Source organism: Strigops habroptila, chromosome 1, assembly GCF_004027225.2.
Source record: "Strigops habroptila isolate Jane chromosome 1, bStrHab1.2.pri, whole genome shotgun sequence".
Classification (NCBI taxonomy): Eukaryota; Metazoa; Chordata; class Aves; order Psittaciformes; family Psittacidae; genus Strigops; species Strigops habroptila.
In genome coordinates, this window is record NC_044277.2 from 33,962,493 (window position 1) to 33,987,467 (window position 24,975).

The 24,975-nt window shown below is 39.4% G+C and overlaps 1 protein-coding gene across 2 annotated transcripts in view; it reads left to right on the forward strand.

Moving 5' to 3' along the window:
• The window catches only part of SLCO5A1 (solute carrier organic anion transporter family member 5A1), a 78,632-nt gene that overhangs the window by 15,900 nt on the left and 37,757 nt on the right, over positions 1-24,975 (forward strand). For both annotated transcript variants that reach the window (XM_030501283.1, XM_030501291.1), the window contains exons 3-4: positions 15,515-15,647; positions 21,537-21,763. In XM_030501283.1, coding sequence (XP_030357143.1) covers positions 15,515-15,647; positions 21,537-21,763 — 360 coding nt within the window. The remainder of the gene's footprint in view (positions 1-15,514; positions 15,648-21,536; positions 21,764-24,975) is intronic.

The following is a 24,975-nucleotide window of genomic DNA, read 5'->3' on the forward strand; positions in this document are numbered from 1 at the left end:
TAAAGCAAAAAAAGGAGCTGGTGTTAACTTGAATCTGGAAGCCGTTTTCTTTGAAGGCTGTCCTTTAGTTTCTGTCTGTCAGTAGGTGTGCTTGTGCCTCAGCGTGGCTCAGAAGGTCTTCTACTGCACCGCTCTTTTCCTTCTGCTGTGGGTGTATAATGCTGCTGCTGCTCTGGTGCTGGGTTCAAGGATTCTGTCACTACAGTGTGGATCAGACCTCCTGCTGCTCTGACATAGAACTCCCTCACCACCACAGGCAGGGCCAGGTTCACTCTGGATCTGCTCTCTCAGCTTGCAGGCCTTTGTGGGAAGGAGTGGGACAGCTGGGGCAGCCAGAGAGCAGCGCATATAGCTCATGTATTTTTCGTGTTTTGAAAGAGAGGATTTTTCTTTAATATCATATTTGGAATGATGACTTCCTCAGTGGACATCTGTCAGTGCAATATTTTCTCTGCACGTTTTTTCCCTTCTATTGTTGAATATGTTTGAAGCTCACACACTGTAGTTAACAGTACGTTAGCCATGGATACTCTTCTTACACACTTGTAAATACAAATTTTCAGGGTAATATTGTCATTAATAGTAATACATTATTCATTAATGTACTTATTTAGAATAGCAGCCAAATATAAAACCTAGTTGGTTTTGTGCAATACTGGATAGTGAAAAATGTTAAATAAAAGAAAAATGATAGGAATTGATCATTCCTGTAAGAGACATGCTTCATTTCTTTCCCCTCTAGTAGGATTTTTTCTCCCAGCATCTTGCACAGGCAAGCATATATCTCCCAAGGATGCTGCCAGACTCACCTTGTGCTCCCTACCTGAAACATTTCATTTTCATTTCTGAAAACCAGGAGAAATTAAACTCATGCTGACGTCTACATATTGTAATCTGCTTTCAGATGCTGTGATGATGAATCTGATCTAAAAAAAAAAAAATAGTGTAGAGTAACCTTTGGGATTAAAGTGCTGCCCTTTCACTGAGTAGCACATAGGGAGATGGATGTTACAGCCAAATAAGGTGCTTGATTCAGAATATATTATTCTTACAATGAAAGGTCAAAGATTTTTAATTTAAAATTAATAAAAGAGGAAGATAAAGGAAATGCAGTAACATTTTTTTGTTGTTTTAAAAATGGCAGTAAATGGAAGCAGGTGGTTTTGCAGAAGTGTTAGCTGGTAAAGTTGTGCGAAGTCACAAGGCAGGACACCACCACACACAGGTGCCAAAGGGAACCTCCATTGAACTCCACCAGTGGGGAAGGGCTTATTTTCAAGCCTGACTTCTTGTTCCCCAAATCAGTGTTCCCGTTTTCCACCCAAAGGTCTTCAGGATGTTCCTGAAACTGGGCAATAAGGGGAAAAAAAATGTTTCATGATTTTGTTTCTTCCTGCAACAACCTGCAGATATTTCATTGACTTCTGTGGACTTTTTTCCCGTGTATCCCATCAACGTAAAGGAGAACGTAGTGTGATCTAAGCTTTTTACTTTTTTGGTTTCCTTTTTAGTCCTATGCAGATAGTTTATTTTTTACTTTATCTCCTGAGCCAGTTCTGCTATGATAGAAACATTATATATTTTCTGTGATTATATAAAAACTAAAAAATAATAAAATACTCTGTTAAATAAAAGATTTTCTTTCTGGACACTTGTAAAGGTACAGCTGAAATGAAGGGATAGATTCATAAAAATGGCTATGGAAGGCAGTGTCCATCAGTCATGTGCTGAGTATCCCAAAGATAAAAATCTGGGGAGGTAACTCTGAATTATTCCTTCTCCGGAAAAGGAGTTGTGTGCTGTTAATAGTTTTCTACACATTGTTTCACATGTGTGAAACCAAGAAGTAACATTTTAGTTTGGTTACTCCATTATATTTGCTAAGAACAAGTGTCGGGTTCTGCTGCTGTATCTCTGCTGGTTTGTCACTGCAGTGTTTTGATCTTTTAGTTGCTAGTTTATTCCCAACATTTTTAGTACTTGAAAAGCATAATACTGTGTTATTGTCATTTGTCTGTTTTGAAAGAAACATTTGCCTGCGTGTTTTATTATATGAGTTAGCAGATGGTGATTTAACTGCACTTAATCCAGCAAGAATCCTGGTTCTGTAAGTGTGTTTCCGGCTCAGAAAATCTCTGCAAAGCACTTAGAAAGCAGTGAGCAAAGTTTGGGAGTACAAATGGAACAGCCGTGATGTGTTTGACAAGGGTTTGCACAGTTTTGTGGGTTATAATCAGCCTCTAGACAAGGATGTGTCACTCCAGTATAACATTTGGTGACTTCAGTGGTTCAATGGGTGAGCTGCTTGATTTAGGAGAGGAGGAAATTATGGCAAGAGGTATCTCAAACTGAATCTACTGTGCAGTGTTTGATTCCTGTATTCTGTATATGAGTGTTACCATGACACATGTTACAAAACAGCTGAAGAACTTCATCTATATAGAAGGTTACAGTAGATGAAGATCTGTATTTCTCAGAAGGTCTGTATTTCTTTCTCCAAAGACCCTTTTTTAACCTGTTCTGTTTTGTCTGAGCTGCTTGTGGTCTGAGTGTAGTGTCAGCACTGACTGCAGAAGTAGACTTTATGAGTATGACCCTGAAAATGTAATTAAGGGTCCAGCAGTGTGTGAAGACATCTCTCTTCTACCACTCCCTTACAGTGGAAAGATGCCAGATTGATTTTCATTAGACCTGAACAGCTCTGACAACAGCAGAGACCACTGGTAACGCTTGCAATCACAATTATTCCAGGTAACTCTAGTATTATTCTGACAGGACCTCCCTGTCAATCTCTTTCTCTGTGAAAAGAACTTAATAACTGAGATTAAGATTTCCCAAGGAGCCTAAGGAAGTCAGGGAGTCTGACTTTCAATGAATTTCAGTGGGATTTAAGGCTCAAATTTAATTTTCTTTGCAAACATAAGCTTAAAGTTTCAACAGATAACTTGCTTGTGGTAAACTGGTTGAAAGCTGTGATAGTTTGCAGATTATATACGTAAGTGTAATCTTCCAACTGAATTTTCCTAATGTAAGTAACAAAACCCATGTTTCCTATGAGAAGGGATGCAAATGGACGAAGACACTAGAAAAAAAAGTCACTGAATTGCTTGAGAAAACAATATCTATTATGAAATATATTTTATTTTCGTAGGTACTTAATACTTTTTCCTAACCCTGGCTGAGCAGTTTCTGTGTGTTCAGGCATCAGTACCAGCTCCTGTTTTTCTGGGGTGTTCTTGCTCCTTGGTCAGCCTAGCAGAGATGCCTCATGGTGGCTCAGAACAGCCTGGAGGTCCCCCACCTGCCACAGTCTGTATCAAGGCCACCTGTTCTGGGTCTCTCTCTCTCTGCTAAATGCTCAACTGATACACCAGTGAAATATGAAAAGGGCATGGGGCCAGCTCTGGTCCTTCTCTTATCTGGGTAAAGACTTTGGAGATGTCTCGAGGCAGCATGGACAAGAAAGAAAGGTGAAGAGGTTTCTTGTCTCTTGGCATCCTTCTTTGCAAAGGATGATGACTTTTTGCAAGATCTACCATGTTAGAGATGAAAAGAGAATTTATGGGATAATTTCATGCTTTATTGGGCCAGAAAGGACTGTTATGTTCATTTACTCTGACATCTCTGTTGAATCAGATTTCATGAGAGCGTTGTCCCTATGCAAAGCTCTATTTATATAAAACCGTTTAGCTTAAAATGAACCACTTACAATTAACAGAAAGTCTGCCACATTCATAGGAATATAATATAGTTAATTATCCTGTAAAAAATTACTGCTATGAAGGTGTGCCTAAAGTTGGCGAAAAGTCATTTGCATGTAGCCTCTAGACACCATGTCTGTCTGCTAAATGCGAAAGCATCTTTTTGGATCTTATTGGAGAATAACAGTATGCTTAATAATCTGCTAAACTAAGTAGTTGAGAGACAAAGCTGTCATGTCTAATTCTACTCATGGAAGACAGAAAGAAACAGGAATAAACACTTATTATTTAAAAAAATCGCAGACTAAATAAAAGAATATTGGCCAATTTTCTGCAAAACATGTCAGCTGAGTAATTAAGTTACCTAATTAGTGTAAGTAACTATATCTGATTTTGAATTTTTCAGGTTTTGTAAATCAACCATGCATGGTGTTTGGAAATGTCTTTTTGAACATCAGGAAGAATCCCTGTAGTATAAATACTTTTCTCTTGGAAATGCTAACACTGCAAGTTAGTAATACTTACATATTTTATTAACATATTAACATAACTTACTGTGACTAGGAATAAGCTGCAAATGGAGCCCTAAATCACAGTGACAATTTATATCTTAAAAAAGAAGACAAATGTAATTATGATATTACCATTAACGAGAACCTTTTATAAGAGTAATTAATTTTTCAATGCTACACTTGGTGTTTAAACTGTGCCATTTACTAGCACTGATAAAGATGTTCTGATGGTTTTGCTCTGGCAAATTATGATTCAGTTAAATATTGATTTTGGGAATATATTGATTTAGTATTTTTACTTGTGTAGATTTATTTTTTATATTTGTATTTAACTTACATTGCATTATTTTGACCTTAATGTAGGAATACAGGTTAGTATTTAGAAAAAATCAAGTTATTTTTACTTGACATAGGCAAAACCAAACCAAATGAAACTAAACAAAACTTCACATCCCTTGATCTGTGGGGTTTAGCAGGGCCTTTTCAGGGATCAACAGCAGCAGCTCTGTGCTTCTGTATTCTATTTAATTGACTGTGTCTAGAGTGCCAGGGTCATTTGTGAACTATTTTTTTCTTCATGGGGCATCCATTAGCTCCTTAACTATGGGGAAGGAGGTGCTGGCGCATTTCTTGCTGTCATTTCTCCACTGTCTGGGATAGCTACACAAAAGTGAAGATAACCCTTTCCCTAATTCAGGGTTATTTCTTCTTTAATTCAAGGTATTAAATCCCAGGAGTCTTTTAGTTCAGTGAATCCAAGACAGGGCCTAGAAGCTCACAGTGGTCCTGGTATGTGGTGTTGCCACAGGGATATACAGAACTTTCTTTTGCTTTGCTGATGCTAAGGCCATGTGGTCTGTGGTTAGACTCGTCATGGCCTGGGTTCCCTGCAAAACCCGCTTTTTAGATAGTACCAATCTAAGATCCAGATATTTAAACTTGACTATTGAAGATCTGGCTAAGCACTGTTTCCTTCTAGGTGGTTTTAGTTGTTCTGCCCTAATTCTATTAGAAGTTGTGATTAGAGTCGTTAAGGACATTTTGCTGTTGCATCAAAACCAAAAGCTTTTTTGTAGTGGGCAGTGATGGAGAAGAAAGGGGAAGCCTTTTATTTCCATCATCCATCTGTGGTTGATAAGGAGACTGTGCTTGAATTGTGAAGAAATTAATGTTGGTGCTGCAGAAAAATCTTTGCTGTCTCCAAGCAGAACATGAAGTTGGACGATCTCTCATGTCTGTCTTATGATCCCTCTACAGAGACACAGAGAAGGAGAGACCCCTTACCCAGTACGCAAAGCTCAAGTTTTTTCCTAGGAAAAACCCACCATTTCAGCCTAATTCCAATATTGTGAAAATGCCCAAATGATGTTTGTTCCTCTGAGAGTAAAGAGCAAATTTTGAAACTTTGGAGGTTTTCATAAAATGGTGATGTTGTCCTATAGCCAAAATAAATAGCCTCTGCTATTTATAACTGTTACACGTAAATGGAAATGTTTGTCAGACTCTTTGACCTGTAATAATATTTTCAATATGGTTTCAAATATGGCTATATGGCTCTTCATTTCACTTCGCCAATTTTTATTTGATTTTTTTTAATTGAGTCTGTTGCAGCGTTCAGCCTTTTTGAATGTAGAAGAATAACTTCTTAAGCAACACAATAAATGTTAATAAAATTAACAAGGTTATCTGCAAATTACTGGAATAATGTGCTTTTGCTTACAGGCAGATTCTCAGTCAGATACGAGTAATGAACTGTAATTCCTGTTGTTTCAGTTGAAAGATGAAAATGTAAGTGCAATTTGCAAAAAAAAACAAGAAGAAATGCTATTTGGCTTGCTCTTCTTTGCAATCTATTAGCAAGAGGTAGTCAAGGGAAAAACGACCACCAACATTTTCAATAATTAATCTGTGCCTCCTAGGCAGAAACCAATTTTTGAAAGGAAATTAATTCTGAGAACATGATTGAAGTAATTTCCCCCTTTACTTCTTTCTTCCGTTGTCTTGCTGGTGGGACAAAGGAAAAGTCAATATATATAGAAACTCTTCGACTATCGCACCTAACCTTCCCTTTCAGTAGATATTTGGTCTATCTCCATTTCTTCCTCACAGTTTCTTTCCTAGGCACAAAAAGTCTGGTTTTGGATAATGATGAAGTATGCAAAATGTGTATCAAACCTGCCTCTGAAAATCAGATATTTATCTGTGCCGTTATATGGTTTGTGGACAATAGCCAGTAAAGCCCAGATACATAGACATTAGGTATGTAATGTACATAGTTTTGCTAAGGAATTGGTACTTACTCCTGGTTCTTCCTGTGGGGCATGGTGGCATACTCTAACATCTGGTCCTGTGCGTGGTAAATCTCACCAGGCTCTTCCCTGCTTTTCCTCCAGGAGTGTGTGCGTTCTCCCAGCTCAAAGATATGAGAGGACATAAATTGTATATTCCTTTCTGCTTATGCTGTTAGACTGCCTGAATGTGATATAAACCTAGGACAGATGCAAATTTTCTGAAATACTCTTCCGAGTTAGATTCTGCTGGTCTTGTAGCTATGGACCTGGGCTTTCTCACTGCAATTTTAAATTCACAGGATTTAAGAAAACTTCAATATCTTTCTTTCATTTGCTTATTCATGATCTATGTGATCAGATCTTGATATATTTCAGTTATGACAACCTAAAGAAAAAGGGGTTAGATATAAATGAACAATCCAGCCTCACTCCAGTTTAATTAGAAGTAAAGAAATGAAAACTAGTTTTAAGAAGTTGAGATCAACAGATTCCATAAACACGTGCCTGAGGATAGTCCCTAATGAAAATTAAGTGTAAATGTGGTCTCAACTGCCAAATCATTAAAAAAAAAAAAGCCAAGCAATTAAAAGGCAGAAATTGAGATATTCCCATTTGACATGACTTAACGGAAAGAATGACTGTGAGTCAACGGGCTGCTTCGGTATCTCTTAAAGACAGCCAACAGCTTCATAGAATCATAGAATGGCTTGGGTTGGAAGGGACCTTAAAGACCATCCAGTTCCAACCACCCTGCCGTTGGCAGGGACACCTTCCACTAGACCAGGTTGCTCAAAGCCCTGTCCAACCTGGCCTTGAACACTGCCAGGGATGGGGCAGCCACAGCTTCTCGGGGGCCACCTGTTCCAGTGTCTCAACCACCCCCACAGTAAAGAACTTCTTCCTAATATCTGCTCTAAATCTAACCTCTTGTAGTTTAAAGCCCTTCCCCCTTTTCCTATACCTACATGCCCTTGTAAAAAGTCGCTCTCCAGATTTCTTGTCAGCACCCTTTAGGCACTGGAAGCTCTATAAGGTCTCTCCAGAGCCTTCTCCAGGATGAAAAACCCCAACTTTCTCAGCCTGTCTTCATAGGAGAGGTGCTCCAGCCCTCTGGTTATCTTCGTGGCCTCCTCTGGACTCGCTCCAACAGGTCCATGTCCTTCTTCTGTTGGGGACCCCAGAGCTGGATGCAGTACCACAGGTGGGGTCTCATGAGAGCAGAATAGAGGGGGAGAATCACCTCCCTCGACCTGCTGGTCATGCTCCTTTTGATGCAGCCCAGTATACGGTTGGCTTTCTGGGCTGCAGGCACACATTGCTGGGTCATGTTGAGCTTCTTGTCAACCAACACTCCACGTCTTTCTCCTCAGGACTGCTCTCAATCCATTCTCTGCCCAGCCTGTGTTTCTGCTTGGGATTGCCTAGACCTATTTGCAGGACATTGCACTTGACCTTGTTGAATTTAATGAGGTTTGCCTGGGCATAAAAAAGCTTTCTTCACCTGATCTCTGGCTGCTTGGGCAGTTTCTCCGTATTCCTCCCAGTCTACCCGTCCTTGCTTCCACCCTCTGTAAGCTTTCTTTTTGTGATGGAGTTTGTCCAGGAGCTCCTTGTTCATCCACACAGGCCTCCTGGCAATTTTGCACTGGAGTAGTTTTTCTTGGGGGCAATCTTTCCTTATTGCAAGTATCTCTAAGGCTGAAGTAACACGCTACAAGTACAAACCTTTCTTCTTTGTTATATTTAGTGTTTTCAGATTTTGGATTGGATGCACAGGCCTGTTGAGAGTGTAACTTAACGACAAGTGCTGACTCTGTGAAATTTTAATTGGAGATAAATTGCTGTATAGGCACTATGGCTCCACAGGATAGCAAGTGGCTTGGAGCAGCATTGCAGTGACAGTGGGTATGAGTGGTACACTTTGGGACAGGCAGCCTATTTTAGCTTGCTTGTTTGGGCTTATTTTCCTGTGTTTTTTTGTGATATTAGAATTGGATCCTGTGAAAATGATTGTAATGTTTTAGAATATGACCACAAATGGAGAATACAAAGCATAAAGCAGCTTAGCTGTTTAAGCCAGGGAGTGATCCAAATGATGCCTTCGTAATAAATCTGTAAGAGAAAAGTGAAAATGTAATGCTTTTCATCTGGCATTGGCAAGTCACTGGACATATTTGGATTTCAGCATTTTTTAATGGAGTGGTAATACAGATCATTCATTTTAGGTATTCATTCATGGTAGGTATGTAAAATTATGCTTTGGTTGTGCTCCTCTAATGTCTCCTAGATCTGTGGAATCTGCTTGTGAAAATAGTGAAAACTATATTCTATACAAAGATCAAGGGAGGCTACTGGGGTAGTTTTGTTGCTCTGTTTATTGTTTTGAGTGGAGTGCTGGATCTAAGAGACTTTTAAAGTCATGGTAACACTAATACATTTTGAAAGGAAGTGATTTAGAGATTTGAGCTGTACATTATTATCTGAACTACAATAATGCTCAAAGCATTGTTATTTCCTGAGCAAATAACCACATTAAAGAAGAAAATCCTGAAGCATGTATAGATAGGCTTGGTTGTGTGCTCTTGAAGAAAAGCAGGAAGTAAACTGATTTCCTGACTTAAAACCTTTTGAGGAGTCTGCCTGACTTCTGCTCGCAATTCCTCTCTGTTTTGTGTCCTCAGGCTCAAAAGAGTGGTTAAACCTTATGGTTTTTGAGTAGCTTCTGTTTGAGTGAATTTAGACACGATGAGGTAAATATGCTGTTATGAATGAGATCAGTGTTTCTTGGAAAGCTGCTTTATGCTTGTTCTTTGCTATCCCATCACGGTGCTGGGACATGAGAGGAACAGGGGAGAGCTGAGACGTTCCCCATTGAAACCTCTTCCTGTCATCTTTGTTCTGTGGGGAAATTAAAAACTGCTTTATACCCTAAAGAAAACATCCTGCTGCTTATTCTCCATTGACAGCATAGCTCGGCTTTCCAAGGAAATGTGCTGCTAGTAGGACTAGAGAATATGTTATGGTACCATAGCATGGTGATGTTTCTTTTGCTTGCAAAATCCTGCAGTAACCCCAGGTAGCTATAAACATGGGGCTTTTCATGTGAATTCATATGAATGTTTTCTTTTTTTGTTGTTTTTATTCTCCCTTGTGCTGTTTCTTTCAGGATGAGTGTAGGACACTGAGTTATGGCTTTGATGAAGTAAATTATTCTCCTGGACTTCCCGCTCTATGACTATGGGAGATTGATTTTATCTTTTGTATCTCTGTTTCCCAGTCAAGACCCTCATGCTAATGACAGTTAAGTTTTTGGAGGAAAAATTTTAAATCTGCAGATATAGAAGGATTATACTTCTATGTCACTGCAAAATCTACTAAAATTGCCATACTACTCTGACAGGAAAAAACATGCATATCTGTCTGTCTGTCTATCTCTCTCTATCTATCCATCTCTCCATCTATCTGTGTATATAGATATAAACTCCTTCAGAATGCACACTGTAGCTTTTGCAGGATTTTACAAATTCTGAACTTCCATTGAAAATAGAATAAAGGTCAAATTCTGCTTGCCTTACACATGTATGAAATGAGCAGTTGTACTGCAGTGGTGTGCTGCCAAGATTTGAACAATGAGATCTTTCAGAAATGTTCCTCCTCATCCAGTGATAAACTCCATGTGGTGACATGTATGTGCACACAGAGGAGATGAGAGGGGCCGAGCAATTAGTGTCTTTGTTTTTACTTTTTACACTAAAGCAGACTTTTTAGAACCCAGAAGCCAGACAGCCTGTTGTAGCGCACTAATGTTGTGTATGTTCTGTTCATCTAGGCACAATATGATGCTTGTGACTGTTTGGTTCTAGCTAATCTAGCTAATCTAAAAAGGCACAGTCAGAGGCTTAACATTGTATGCACTTGAGGATGCCATAGGGACATATGTTATATATTGCCATATGCAAAATATATTGCAGTTGTCATCTGGTGTGATTAGAGGAGGAAGAGGACATTCAAAGTATTTTTATGACCCCTGTCTCTGTATTTTTGTAGTGTGGGTAGATTAGATTAAAAAAAAAATAAAATCTTTGGCAACAAAGTTATTTCATGCATGTGATGTGAACTCAGGGATTTTCAGACTTGTAGAGTGTTTGGCCTGTCTTATTGTAGTTGTAGAGACCTTGCTGCAATAGCCTTCACATAAAGCTTTCATCTGTTGAAGAAGAATCTCCTATGAACAGAAGCAATTGACAATATTATAATTTTGTCAAATGTTGTCAGAATGACAGCATTCATTGCAACATGTCCCAGGATAAACTTTTCAGTGGAGAAGAATGACATTGCTTAATCTTATTTTGCTTTGGTAGGTAAATTCCATGTGTAATTTGATTACTGTTGCTTTGACTCCTTTTCTCTCTCTCATCCAACATGTTCACTGTGATGGATGTTTGTGGCTAAGCCTGGCTAGCCATAGCCAGCTGCAGTTTCGAAACTGAACAGCCTTGCTGGTATGGTGTTGTGCCTGATGTAGTATGTCATGCTGAGGGCACGCGTACTCAATGAGGCATAGAAGCTCCTCAGGAATTAAACTAACCAAACTTCAGAGGAATTAAAATAGCCATGGCTGGATATCATGGGGCAAATGGGCACTTAACTAACTGTATCTGAACTGGGATATTTTTACTTACCTACAGTCTGCGTCAGAGATAGAACTAGGGTCTGAAAGACCAGGTTTGGGAGGACTGGGAAAGACTATCCCTTGTCAGTGAAGAGAAGGTGCACCCAGAGGAAGCTTGCTAATGCAAACTCCTTCCCACAATGTTGAGTTCTTCAGAGAAAAGGGAAACTTTAAAGAATCTGCAAGGTCTTTGGTCTTTGAAATTGTCTTACTTAAATACCAGAAAAATTTTAGTAGACTAACCTGTGCTTTGGTTTGAAGACTTAAGATCCTACATCACAACAGCAGCACGCTATGACAGTCTTCTGGGGAAAAACTTCTGCAGGGTCCAGTCCGAGCTGGTTTTGTTGAATGTCATGAATAGTTCTCAGATGGCTCAGGTTCAGCTAGGAGTGGCTGACCTGTGGATATTCTTTCCTGGAGAAGTGTACTCAGTGACTTGCCAGCCTTAAAAATGCATGGCTAGTGCAGTAACTCTGAGGGGTACAATTTTTCATTTCAGTGAAGACTAATCAGAGGAGAATCAGGTGCATGTTGTAGCCCATATGTCTGTATTAACAATAGTTTCCTAATTTAATCTTTTGAAGATGACTTATTGTTTGGACTAGAGCTGTAATGTGTAGAGTGTACATAACTTCTATTTTATCATGGGAAAGGGGATATTACTACTATTTTATAGCATATTTTTTGATGACTTAAGAAATTTGAAGGCAACTTGAAATCTAAGCACCAGTCAAGGTTATGGCTAAGAGGTTAAAAGACAAATCCTGGGTTTCCTTAATTGCATTTTAAAAAATCATCTAGATACTGTGTGACCTGCCTCTGAATCACAGAACTCCAGCATGTCCCCTGGTAAAAATGTTTGTTACTTCTGTTGTTGAAACTTCTCAGCTGCTGAGTCAGTGCAACTGCCTAGATCAAGATTGCAGATCATGGCCCAGAGAGAGTGAACCAAAAAGAGCTAGCTGAAATGCCAGGCAGGGGGCTGAAGGGAAAGCGCTCCTACATCATCTACATGTTTCAGAACCTTTTTCATCCAGAAGCTGGAGACCTCCTAGTGACTGGAGTGGAAAAATTATGCAACAGTTCTCCATAGAATTTTTCATTTGTGAAGTGGGTTCAGTTTTGATGATGCCCTGATTGAACCTTTGCATATTGAACCTTTCTGTATCATCTAATAATCTTGGTGGCCTGTTTGGGAATCAGGAACCTCTTTATCCCTAGACATTGGGGTGCATAGCTGTGAGGGCTGTGACCAGAATTTCAAGGGTCCAGGAGCCTGGAGCAGCCTGCCAGGGTGACTCTTGTAGATGGTTCTCCCTTCATTTCTAGCAAGGTTTGGAGGTTTGGGGCAGATTTTTCAAGTACATAATTTTGAAATATTTATCTTTAGTTCTATTTAGAAGTCCAAATCAGTTTATTGCACTTGTCTGGGTTCTGATAGTGGCCAATCCTAGGTGCTGGGGAAGATGCTGTAAAGTGTCTTAAAATGCTAGCAGTGGAATTCATCTGCTCACAGGTTTCCTCCTGCCCTGGACCAGGCACATGGGGGCTATCAGTTTTCTGAAAGAACCAGAAAGTTACATGTTGTCTGTTAGTTTATTTAAAAAATTCCTGAAGCCTGAACAGCATGTATTTTAAAATGCTTTTGAAATTGTTGACAGCATTCCCTCATCTAATGGAGCACAGTGAACACTGTAATTTTTATATTTACTGTACAGTATTTCTGCTAACGAAGAAAACCCTCTGAAGTTACCAGGTGTACAAAATACACTGGGTAATGCTTCTAAACCTAAGCAGTTGCTGCATTTTGCCTGTTTCAGTGGTGGAACTGAAGCTGAATAAATGCAGCACAAGTATTTTTTCTGAATACTGAAATGAAGGGATTAGGTCACTCTTTTACTCTCTTTGTGTTTCGTCTGTAAACTTTGGAGATCTGAGTTTGCTGTAGTTGTTTGAATCAATTTTCCAAGCAAAATTTGTAGAACAAAATTTATTATAGTGGATAGAGGTTGTTTATTTTCTTTTTTTTTTTTTTCTTTTTGCCCTCCTTATGATGTGGATTTTGCAAATAAAGTTACTGTGGGGTTTATCTAACCACTTACTGCTAAGGAGCAGTGTTACAATGCCTGATGGAGCATTTTAGGCATACACAGAATTGTTTACAATCAATCCAGAAGGGAACATGGCTGGAATAAATTTAAATAGTGAACATGGTTCTGGAAACCGTTATGTAAAAAAGGACTTCAGCAAAATCTAATTATTTGAAATGGCAGTTTCATGAAAACTGAAAGTGTTCTTTATAAAGGACTAACTTAAAAGTTGTAAATATGTTTAATTGATTTGTAGTCTGGAAGCATTTTTTACTATAGGCAGTTTACTTTTTGTGGCAGCTTTTGTGATTTTTTTCCTTTGCAATACAGCTATCAGATAGCAGCCCCCTTTTTACTCATGGGAATATGCTTTTTCTCCTTTATCTTATTTCAAAGTGTAAGATGAAAATGTATTAGTTCTTTTGATTTAATCATACAAATTTAGTGAATTCTTTTTGCTTATTTTGTCTGTGAGATGTAATTTACTATAACTGGTAATGCAGAAACTCAAACTCTGACAAGTCAGTTGTGCTTTCTCAGGTGCTGCAATCCAGGATGCAGCATGTCTGATTGAGGATGGGACCAAAAAGGATGGAAGTTGCATACTACCATGGAGGATGACTGGTCCACAGAAACCATGTGGAGATAAAGAGATTTTGTGGTGACGACTTTCCCTTCATTGCCCTTTTTCGTAGATCGGAATAACATTGGTTAGCTTCCAGTCATCAGGGACCTCCTCAGACTCCCAAGACCTTCAGTAGATGATCAAGAGATGTCCTGCTATAACATCTGCTATCTTTTTTAGTACTCTGGGATGAATCCCATCAGGATTGTGAACTTGTGAACATTCAGCTGATACAGCTGATTCCTTACAATAGAACAATCTTTGCAAGATGACTGTGGTCATGATTTTGCGTTCAAGATCATATGGATCTTGTAAAAGGTGTCTGAATTTTAAGATTGTGATAACTGACCTTGGCTTAGTTAAAAAGTTGATTTGGGATTTGCAGATGTACAAGAGGAAAAGAGTAGAACTGGCAAGACTTAAGGGCATGGCTAATGGTGACAGCCTTTAAGTTTTCTGCCTTTCAAAACCTGGAAATTAGAGTGGGATTCCTATTTCTCAGCACTCAGTTCTTGTCAGTGAACAGACCAGATGTTTTTACCTGCTCCTGCTGGTGTCTTACAACTATGCCTCTACTGGGAGATGCAGAAAAGTTTCCTGTATCCCAGCTACAGTCTTGTCTTGGCCGCATTCTAAGATTCTTTCCCTGCCTTTGTCTCTCCCTTGCTCCTGCCGGCACTGGCATGCAAGCCAAAGGGGAGCTGCGATGTTTTCTCACACATGCCCTGGTGTGGATGGCTGAAGGACCAGGGCTGGCGACTGCACTCTGAAGGGTATCTTGTAGAAGACATAGCAGATAAGAGACTTCTATTTGTATCTCCTACTCTGTTATTCCAGGTTGTTATTCCAAGCTGCTATTCCAAGATTTTGCTGTTGTGCAATGTTCAGACCATGATGATGTTGTAAAATGTGTGTCTGTATGGTTGCACATGAGAAACTTATTTTCATTTTACTTGCTTTTAAAATTAGGACATCTCCTTTAAAGTAGCATCAAGATTTTAAATTCAAAAGATCGGATGTTCTAAATAAGGCAGGCATCTTGCAGGAAATATGGGATATATGGTCCTGTGGTATCAGTATGTGAAACAGTGGCAAGTCTGTGGCTGCACAGATAAAAACATAGTTCTGTCAATCTCCGAAATAGGAATATTTGATTTTGTAATTTGGATTGTTCTTTTAAACCCAATATTAGTCTGATGGTAACTAAGTTGGATTGTCTTACTTTGTTCTTTGGTGTCTTACACAATTTTTATCCTTTGCTTTTCTGTTTGCTTACCATTAATTACATTTTTTCTATTCATGTATTAAATTTTGTTTTGATTCAAAGGAAATGTTACCAAATATGAAAAATGTTAAGTCGAGTATGCTTTCCATCCAAAATGCCTAAGTAATGTATACTTCCATCCATAATATGACTGAAAATGCACATAAAAATTTCTGATCGATATGCTACTTACACAGAAGATGTTTACCTTGAAGGCTGCAAAAAAGGGCTCTGAAGATTTTAGGGTGCAAAACTTTCTGCTTGAAGAAGCATCTTTTATTTTTGGATTTTACATGTAAATTACTAATGAAACATTCATTTTACTGATGCATGACCATGACCTTTTATTTCCACAGCCATCATGTACGTAATGGGAGCACTTGGTCCTGCAGCTGGATACTTGCTAGGAGGACTTCTTATTGGTTTCTATGTTGATCCTAGGACAACTGTTTATATTGACCAGAATGATCCCCGATTCATTGGAAACTGGTAAGGATCAAACATTTTCCAAAACTAATCTCTAAACGGACAGTAGGGAATTGAGATAGGTTGGGAAATCATATCTCTTGAGGGCTTGTTTAAGGCTGTAGAAGGAGGCCAAGGAAGAGGAGGTTTCTGTTGGTTACTACACACTAGCCTCTGACGGAGAGGAAATGTTTGCCGCAGAAGGTCGTGGGCTCATTGCGTGGAAAACCTCCTACTTCTGGCTGCTTCAGGACTGTCTCTGACCACTGTGGGGGCTGACTGATGGCACTCAGCACAGGGATGGCAGGACAGGATATTGGTATTGTGGAATGCTATCAAGGATCACTGTTGACCAGGGCTGAGCCCTTCCTGCTGGAAGGTGGATTAATCCCGTATTTGATATTCCATAGCAGACAGCATGAAACACTGAGCTCTGCTGCCCAGATAAGAAACAGTAGACTTCATTTACCCTGCTCTAGAAGAAGGAGATAGGATGGCACCAGAGCATGGCCTTTCCAGTCTTGTTTCTCAAGGTGATGGCTTGTGTTTAGGCAGCAGATGATGTAAACCATCACATTATTTTCTAGTAAATAGTAGGCTTCCAACAGCACTGAGATGTAACAGATGTAATTGTTGGCTGATGTCTTTGGGCAGCTTTTGAGATGTGACCTCCTTTGAAATGTTTCTTTGAAGAAGCAGGTCTTAAGGAGGCTTTAACTGTCTTTTCTCAGATAATTCATAAATCTACCTTGAAGTTTTCATGCAAGCCCAGGAAAGATTTAAGTTCATTATCGCAGGGGGAGACCTCTGGTTTGTGGGTGTGGGGTGCAGTGTTCGTTCTCGTGCACTGGGTTAGTGTTTGTCACTGAGCCATTGCAGTCAGACCATATCCATTTCTATTTATCCTGCAGTGATCTCCTGACAGTTTGATGTGAAACATTCTCTCTTTGGAGTATTCTTAAAGATATTTGAAGATTTAGTCCTGCTTTATTTGTCTTACTTAGTCCAAGAGCATTGCTGCACAGGACTGCCTAGCCAAATTTTCAGGGAGAGAAAGGCAAACCTGATGCTCAGTTAACCTGTCACCTTGGGGTTAACAGCTCTATGCTCTCATGTATGTACTGACTTACCTCACAGAAAAGATTTGTCCCGTGAATGTTCCGTAGTGTCAAAAATGTTCTTTAACTGTTCTTGAATAAAAGATTTGAAATAAAAGCAAAATATGATACATTCTTTGTAAAACTCTAATGTTTCATATAAAACTCTGATGTTTCAAGTATTTTTAAGGACATGTCAGAACTGGTGATCAGCATCTGCTCTTTACTTTTCAACAGAAACTGTGAACAGGCCCATAAATGTATTTGTTAATTGAAATCACTGAGTCTGTACAAACATGGAGTAAGCTTTGACTTTATCTGTAATGCTGCCAGTGATGTAACTGCCTTATCATGTGGGCATACCTGTGCGAGTTTTAGCTTAAACAGCTCCAGTTAAGGTAAAATAACCAAAGCAGCATGGACACATCAGTTTGACACTTCTTGGGCCGTTTGCACCAGGCTCTGTGGGTGGCCAATGCTGGTTGTTTAAACCTAGCTTTGATATATATGCAATGTTGTCATAGCCAAATGTGTAGGAGAGATTGGTCAAAAAAATGCCTGTCCTTGCTCATGAATTACAAGTTTAACTACTCTCCCTCAAAAGGAGTGAGTGGCAGGGATGAATGCCCAGAGCCAGGGATGGATCCCCAGCATCCTATGGGAATACTGTAACTTCTGAGCTGCGTGTCAAAAGTGATGAGAAGTCACCTGTTATAACCATTTCTGTAGGAAGGCTTTAAGAACATCTACTGTACAAGGCCTTTGCAAGCAAAATAGGGAAAAGAGCCTAGTTTGCGCATTCAGACTTTATGCCAAATTGCTAAATAGATTTTATATATCTCCAAGGTTTAATGTCACCTGAATGAGTATGTTGCTGATTTCAACTTTGCTCAGGGTGCCAGCAGAAGTGATGCAAATATGATTGAAGCAAGGGCAGGAAATCAGCTGTCATAGGCTTTCAACAGGCAAATTGTATTCTAGCCAATATAGAAAAGTAAAAGTCATTCAAAGTTTCCTTTTTCCATCATGTTGGTTAAATCTATAGAGTCTGGCTTTCCCTGAAGGGTGTTTCAGGTGCTTGTATTACTCTCTCATTTTTCGCTATCTCAATTTTTCTTGTTAAATTTCTAAAGAGTATCCCCTGCTCAGATCTCTGGCAATTTGTTTCACAGTCTGTGGTGGCCTCTCATGAAAGTTTGGTGGTGTTCATACCATCTGCGCCTCATTCTCTTTTCTCTTTCTAAAGCTTTGTCTACCCATTGAAATGAAGACCGTCATGGTGTGAGGATTGATCCTTTGTCCCTTAACCACTCACTGCCCACTTGCAGAGAACTCTGGAAGTAGAGACTTACCTATTTTTCAGCAGTAAATAGATTTCCACTAAAATCTATTTTCAGGGACCATGACATTTTCTATTTTTATTTATGTAATCTAACAATTTGAAATATAAGAGTAGCCTAGCACTTACTTTAGATGACACACTTTTAAAAAGTAGAGTGCAATTGAGATAAGTTGATGGGCAGTCATATTTGAGATTTCTAATCCTTGTCTCCTATGAAGTGAATTAGTGTCTTTTGTTCCCATCTTTTCTGTATTACAGCTGTAAGATTTCTAATGTAACTTATTGCAGGGACGCCGTAAAAAAACCCCCCACATTATTAAAGGAGGTAATGATGACAGGCAAAATAGTGAGTACAGCAGCTATGATATATGGCACCAAAAATTGCAGTAAAGCCTATTTTTGACGTAAGTTGGTCCTTTCTAAGAGGTCTATTGCATATATGCAGGACAGGTAACTTGGTTCATCTCTTGTGAAACTTCATAAATAAAGTAAGTAGTTATTTCTCAGGGTTATTTCTGATCTGATTGTTCCTTGGTTTTCAGAGAACTTGGGCTTGTGCTCCTGGGTTTTACACACCTCGGCTTCCTGTAGGTGCTGTGGGCTTTTAAATTTCAGGCCAGCTGTCTATGCCAGCCCATCAAATGTTTAAAACTGCTTTTATTCAAATGTGGTGACTGTAGGGATATCTGTTAGAAATCATCCATCACAAGGCCAAGTGCAAGTTGTCTTTGAGAACTGTTAATATGTTATATAGGGATCTCATTAGTTGTGGAGTAGCCCTTGGCGGTCTGTCATGTGCTTTGAATCAAATTTTCTTTTGCTGACACTTGTCTGAGCATTTGTCTGATTCTGAATCTGTTTAATACTTGGATCTTCCCATATAGTCTTTCATCAGCATTCCACACAAGAAGTTTAAAGGAATTCCTCCAGCACTATCTAGTCCTTCCTTAGGTTTAATTGCTTTTATTTGAGGTCCTAGGGTTTGTGCATATTGAGGTATGTGCCTTTGAGGTATTCTGCATATTTTCTTTGACTTCAGAAGACAGAAAATCAAGGGCTTTTTAAATTAATACAGATCCTGTTCTGACCTCTCATTTCCCATTGTAGGTGTCCTTATTATAGAATCATAGAATAGTTTGGGTTGGAAGGGACCTTCAAAGGTCGTATTATTTTTGATATTGTCTTTTGTCTGTTTTCCAATTCTTTGATATTTCTCCAGGAAGATGTGAAGTGTAGACAGTGCAGGTAATTTCATCCAGTGCTGCATTTGTGACATCTCCAGCACTTGGTATGCTACCATAACAGTCCCTCTGAATTTAAATTTCATCTCGTGCTATATCAACCCTGTCTCCTTTGCTGTTTCTTCCTGAGTGGGTGGTTCCAGATTTCTGTGTGTTATTGCCACAGTTTGTTTCTTTGATCAGTGCCATTTCAGCTTCTGACTTCGAGTTCCTAAAAGGGATGTTAGTTCAGTTTTATACAGTCTAGTGATTTATTCCCTATCTGATAGTGCTGACTAATCCTCCTAAAAGTCTGCTTTCAAATCTATGTATGTTATCAGCTAAAATGAATGGAGGATTTTCTGTTTACATAATATCAAAACTACTAAAAACTTTCAGTCACTTAGATTTGCCTTGCAGAAGCTTCCCTTTCAATCTTTCTGACAAAAATGGCAATACACATGGCTGTTTGTTTGGTGTTTGTCTTTGCATTTTTTTTTGCTGTTTACCACACAAACCATTATACATGCATATGAATTTCATGGAGCAGATTCTCCTGGAAACCATGCTAGGGCACATGAAAAACAACAAGGTGGTTGGTGACAGCCAGCATGGCTTCACTAAGGGCAAATCATACCTCACCAATTTGGTGGCCTATCGTGGGCCTACAGAACTGATGGATAGGGGCAAAGCAGTTGACGTCATCTACCTGGCTTTGTGCAAAGTGTTTGACGCTGTCCCACATGACATCCTTGTCTCTAAACTGGAAAGACATCAATTTGATGGATGGACCACTTGGTGGGTAAAGAATTGGCTGGATGGCCACATGCAGAGAGTAGCAGTCAACAGCTCAGTGTCCGCTGGAGACTGGTAATGAGTGGTGTCCCCCAGGGGTCGGTGTTGGGACCTGGCTTGTTCAACACCTTTGTCGGTGACATGGACAGTGGGACTGAGGCACCCTCAGCAAGTTTGCCGATGACACTAAGCTGTGTGATTTGGTTGATATGCTGGAGGGAAGGGATGCCATCCAGAGAGACCTTGACACGCTTGTGAGGTGGCCAATGCCAACCTCATGAAGTTTAACCAAGCCAAGTGCAAGGTCCTACACCTGGATCGGGGCAATCCCAGGCACAGCTACAGGTTGGGCGGAGAAGTTATTAAGAAGAGCCCTGTGGAGAAGGACTTGGGGCTGTTGGTAGAAGAGAAACTGAACATGAGCCGGCAGTGTGTGCTTGCAGCCCAGAAAGCCAACCGTATCCTGGGCTGCATCAAAAGGAGCGTGACCAGCAGATCAAAGAGGGTGATCCTGCCCCTCTACTCTGCTCTCCTGAGACCTCACTTGGAGTACTGCATCCAGCTCTGGGGCCGCCAACAGAAGGAGAATGTCGACATGTTGGAGCGAGTCCAGAGGAGGGCCACGAAGATGATCTGAAGGCTGGAGCACCTCTGCTACGGAGACAAGCTGGCATAGTTGGGCTTGTTAAGCCTGGAGAAGAGAAGGCTCTGGAGAGACTTTATAGAAGCCTTCCAGTGCATAAAGAGGGCCAACAGGAAATCTGGAGAGGGACTTTTTACAAGGTCATGTAGTGATAGGACAAGGGAGAATGACTAAACTGACAGAGGGTAGATTTAGATTAGATATTAGGAAGAAGTTCTTTACTGTGAGGGTGGTGAGACACTGGAACAGGTAGCCCAGAGAAGCTGTGGCTGCCCCATCCCTCACAGTGTTCAAGGCCAGGTTGAATGGGGCATTGAGCAACCTGGTCTAATAGAAGGTGTCCCTGCCCATGGCAGGGGTGTTGGAACTAGATGATCTTTAAGGTCCCTTCCAACCCAAAGCATTCTATAATCTGTAACTCTAGAATTCTCCATTCTCTAGATAACACAGTATCACTTTACTGGAAATTACCCAAGAAAGGCAAAGTAAAAGTGAGTATCTACTTCTCAGCACTCGGTACTGTATAATTACCAAAAGTGAAAAATTACGGGAACTCAGAGCTGACACTGTTTCATAACATTTAGTGGGTTCTGGATTAATACCTTTATGAGTAGACAAGCCAACAGAAACATCTTCTAATTAAGGGTTTTAGTGCAGTGAAGGCTCTCACCCACTCCAATCCTTTACTCTTAATGTCAGTGTTCCGTATTTTGCAAATATGTCTTTCCAGCCAGTACAGCCTGTAAGAATCACTTTGTTTTTTTCATTTCTTGTAATGCATTAGCTTTCATTTCTGTTCCTGTCTCCTGGCATTAGGTGGAGTGGATTTCTCCTTTGTGCCATTGCAATGCTCCTTGTGATATTTCCCATGTTTACCTTTCCGAAAAAGCTCCCTCCTCGACATAAAAAGAGGAAAAAGAAAAAGAAGATGAACTCTGATGATGTTTCAAGTGATGATGAAGTGATGAAAGAGAAAACAAATAGCAAAATACAAGCAGACAGTGCAGTTCCTGCCTCTATGGGATTTGGAAAGAATGTTAAAGGTGAAGTTTGTTTTCAATTTTTAAATACTTTACATTTTGTATACAGGGTTATTTAGGATTGTATGAGTGATTGAAGGCAGAGTTTTGACATCCTGTATTTAATAGTATGTCTCGCTCTTGAGATTTTAATAGGTGGTCATCGTCTAAAGCTACAAATTGCAGTGATGAGTGTAAGACATCCATTTACTTAAAGTATTGAAGTGTTTAATGTGCACCTGTAACAAACAAGTAGCCTATTTCCTATAGTTATAGGACCTCTTTTACCAGACATATTATTGCACCTTACAGTTTATAACTGTCATACTTGCATTAAGTTGCCCTTCATAGAATAAAGTGAAACAAGTAAAAAGAACTCTAGTATGTGAGTTCAATTGCATTCACACATTTGGGTAAGCTAATTAAGAAAGATTATTTGTTTCATACACCTTTCCTGGCTATTTTGCACTGCAGATTATTTATTTGCAGAAGGTTAGGACAGATGAAACCTGTGTGAATTTTGGAACATGAACAGACCAAAAGATTGACAAGTAATAGATATTTTTATTTTACTCAAGAAGTAAACCGTTAATGTGAAATCTAAGAGGAAGTAGTAAAAATTGATAAAATGCTGCGGGAGGAAGGGCAGTGTTGTTAAAAATTAATTAGTGTGAAGCATATAGATTTGGAGTTGACAATATAGGCTTAACAGTGTCATAATATTGAATAGCATAGGACAAGAATGCATATGCCTGAATGCTGTTGTGTTGCCAATGCTGCTGTGTCCTCCTTGGGTTCCATGACGCAAATGCTGCTTGTGCCATTTTGTAGTAGCCTGATGAATGCAATGGGACTAAGAAAAAACATGAAATGTCATTTGTACCATTAGATGTAATTTGAACTCAAAACTTCTAAGTGTTTGTTTGTTGACACGAACGCTGGTGTAACTTTCTCGTTAGGTATCAGTCCAGGTTATAGTCGTTGGCAGATTTTTTAGTGATGCATTTATGATCACTCTTTATATCGAGTAGGCAAGGCTTAGCAAAACCAAAGACTAAGACTAATACTAAAACCAGTGTAATTCTGAGTAATGTTCACCCACATGCATATTGATTTGCTCTACATTGCATTTATATCTGTACTCTCAAGGTACCTAAAGTTAGTGTTAAAGTTAATTCATATTGAAGTAAATTAAAAACAAGAGACTAGAATTTTCTTATTTATTAGCTTATAGAACAGCGTCTTAATCAAGGCACAGAGCAAGCAAGGTAAACCTGCAATACTGGATCTTTCAGAACTGTGTTCTCCCTTTGTTTGCAAAGTAGCTAAAAAAGTGGTGGAGAAGGAAGACGAGCATTTTGTCAGCTTCCTTCTTTAAGGCTCTCTGTTCTCCATATTTTTGAGTCCCTGTACATGATGCTTTCTCCTAAATCCATAAACCTAGTTGTGGTTTGGTTTTTTTTTTTTGCCTTCAAACCTACTGGCCTCTGATTAGCAGAAGTAGTTCAGGGCTGCTCTGTCAAGGTTTTCTCGCTAACTTGGGGAAGTGGGGAGTTCAGTCTTTGCTGGGCTCCTTGCTAGTCGTTGCAGGCAAAGTCACAGCAGAGGGGCTGCTTCATCCTGTAGGTATGCCTGGAAAACATACAGGTATTCTGCATCTGAATGAGTTTACTGGTGCTGGTTCTCTGTTTCTGTACATAATTTCACGTTCCAGGTTGTGTTGTCAGTACAGGCACAGCAGATGATACACAGAAAACAAGTATTCTTTTAGGAGAATACTTTCCCAGTACTTTTTTTCACAGAAATCAAAACTTCTGTATATCTCATTTTAGAGGTTTCTTGGATAGATATCTGCCTAAATGTGTACCATACCTTCTACAAAATCCTATACTAATATATTAAAGGATCTACCAAATCAGAGCTTTTCATATACAAAACTTTTAATTTTCTCTAGCGGAGACACTTCAACAGTGAAGCAGCCTTGTAGTCCACATGTCAGAAAGATACTAAACCAGTCAAGATAATGCAGACAAAAGTATTTTGCTGTAAGCTGATAATAGCTTTCCCATTAGGTGTCATTTACCTTAGCAAAGGGGGCCTGCAGCAGGAATGCACTATCATTTAATTATTTTTCAAGTTTAAGTGGGCTTTATGGCATGAGATCATGCCTCAGGCTTCTCAGTTGAGGTAATTTCATTTATAATGGGAAGGAAAAAAGGATCGCATGTGTCTTAAATCATTTAGCATTGCTTATTCTGAGATGCAATGCACATTTTATACTTCCCATTGAATTTCAGGGCTTCATCTTTTTATAGCACGATGGGCAGAAACTTCACTTAGGCAGTAGCTGGGAGACTGATGATTTAGTAGGTCATGTCTTCTGTTCTGTATTAATAAGTATCAGTGATGTTGTGGTCTGCCATGACAGAGGTCAGTGCCATGACAGAGGTCACTGAAAATCCATGCAGCTTTGGTAAGGTAAGTCTCAGGGAAGAAACTGTTTTGATCTTCTGATATGATGTTGTCTTACCTGGGAAGCCTGGCAAAATGATTCGTGGCTTGCTGTAACTTGTGCTAATTTCACATGGGTTAGTTCTCTAGATGAATGAAAAGAAATCAAAAAAGCATGACAGGAGGGGGATGGGGTCTTCTTTCCTGCAATGGCTGCCAGTACAGGCTGAAGAAATAAACCAAAACTGGTTCCATCTGCAAGTAGCCTCCAACTTCAGCGACCTGAGCTTTATTTTGGCCCACAGTAGAGCTGGGATCAGATAAAAATACAGATACATCTTTGCTTTTTTTATATTTTGAGATGTAAGGGTTTGGAATCTAGTCTTTTCTTATCTATGTTGCAAGTAAAAAATGTGAGAAGGAGAATGCTTCTGAGACATGTATCAAATGTATTAAATAAAACATTAAATAGGTCACAGGAGGAAGAAAACTTGATGTAGTTTAGTGGGAGAAATAAAGGCAGCTTAGATAATACGCACTAGAGGAGATTTCTAATGAAGCCACGGTTCAATCCCATGCATGCAGATAAATCATGAACCTGATCAGACAAAACCACTGTTTTCATTTATTACATTGACCCCCTTAGGGTTTTGTACCATGGAAATTGTATCTGCAGTCCCTTTTACTTGCCACTGTAATGAAACTTACTCCACAATGAATAAAGGAGCAGTGTAAAGAAAGCACATGTATGTATTACCTAAAATGTACTCATCTAATCTGAAGGG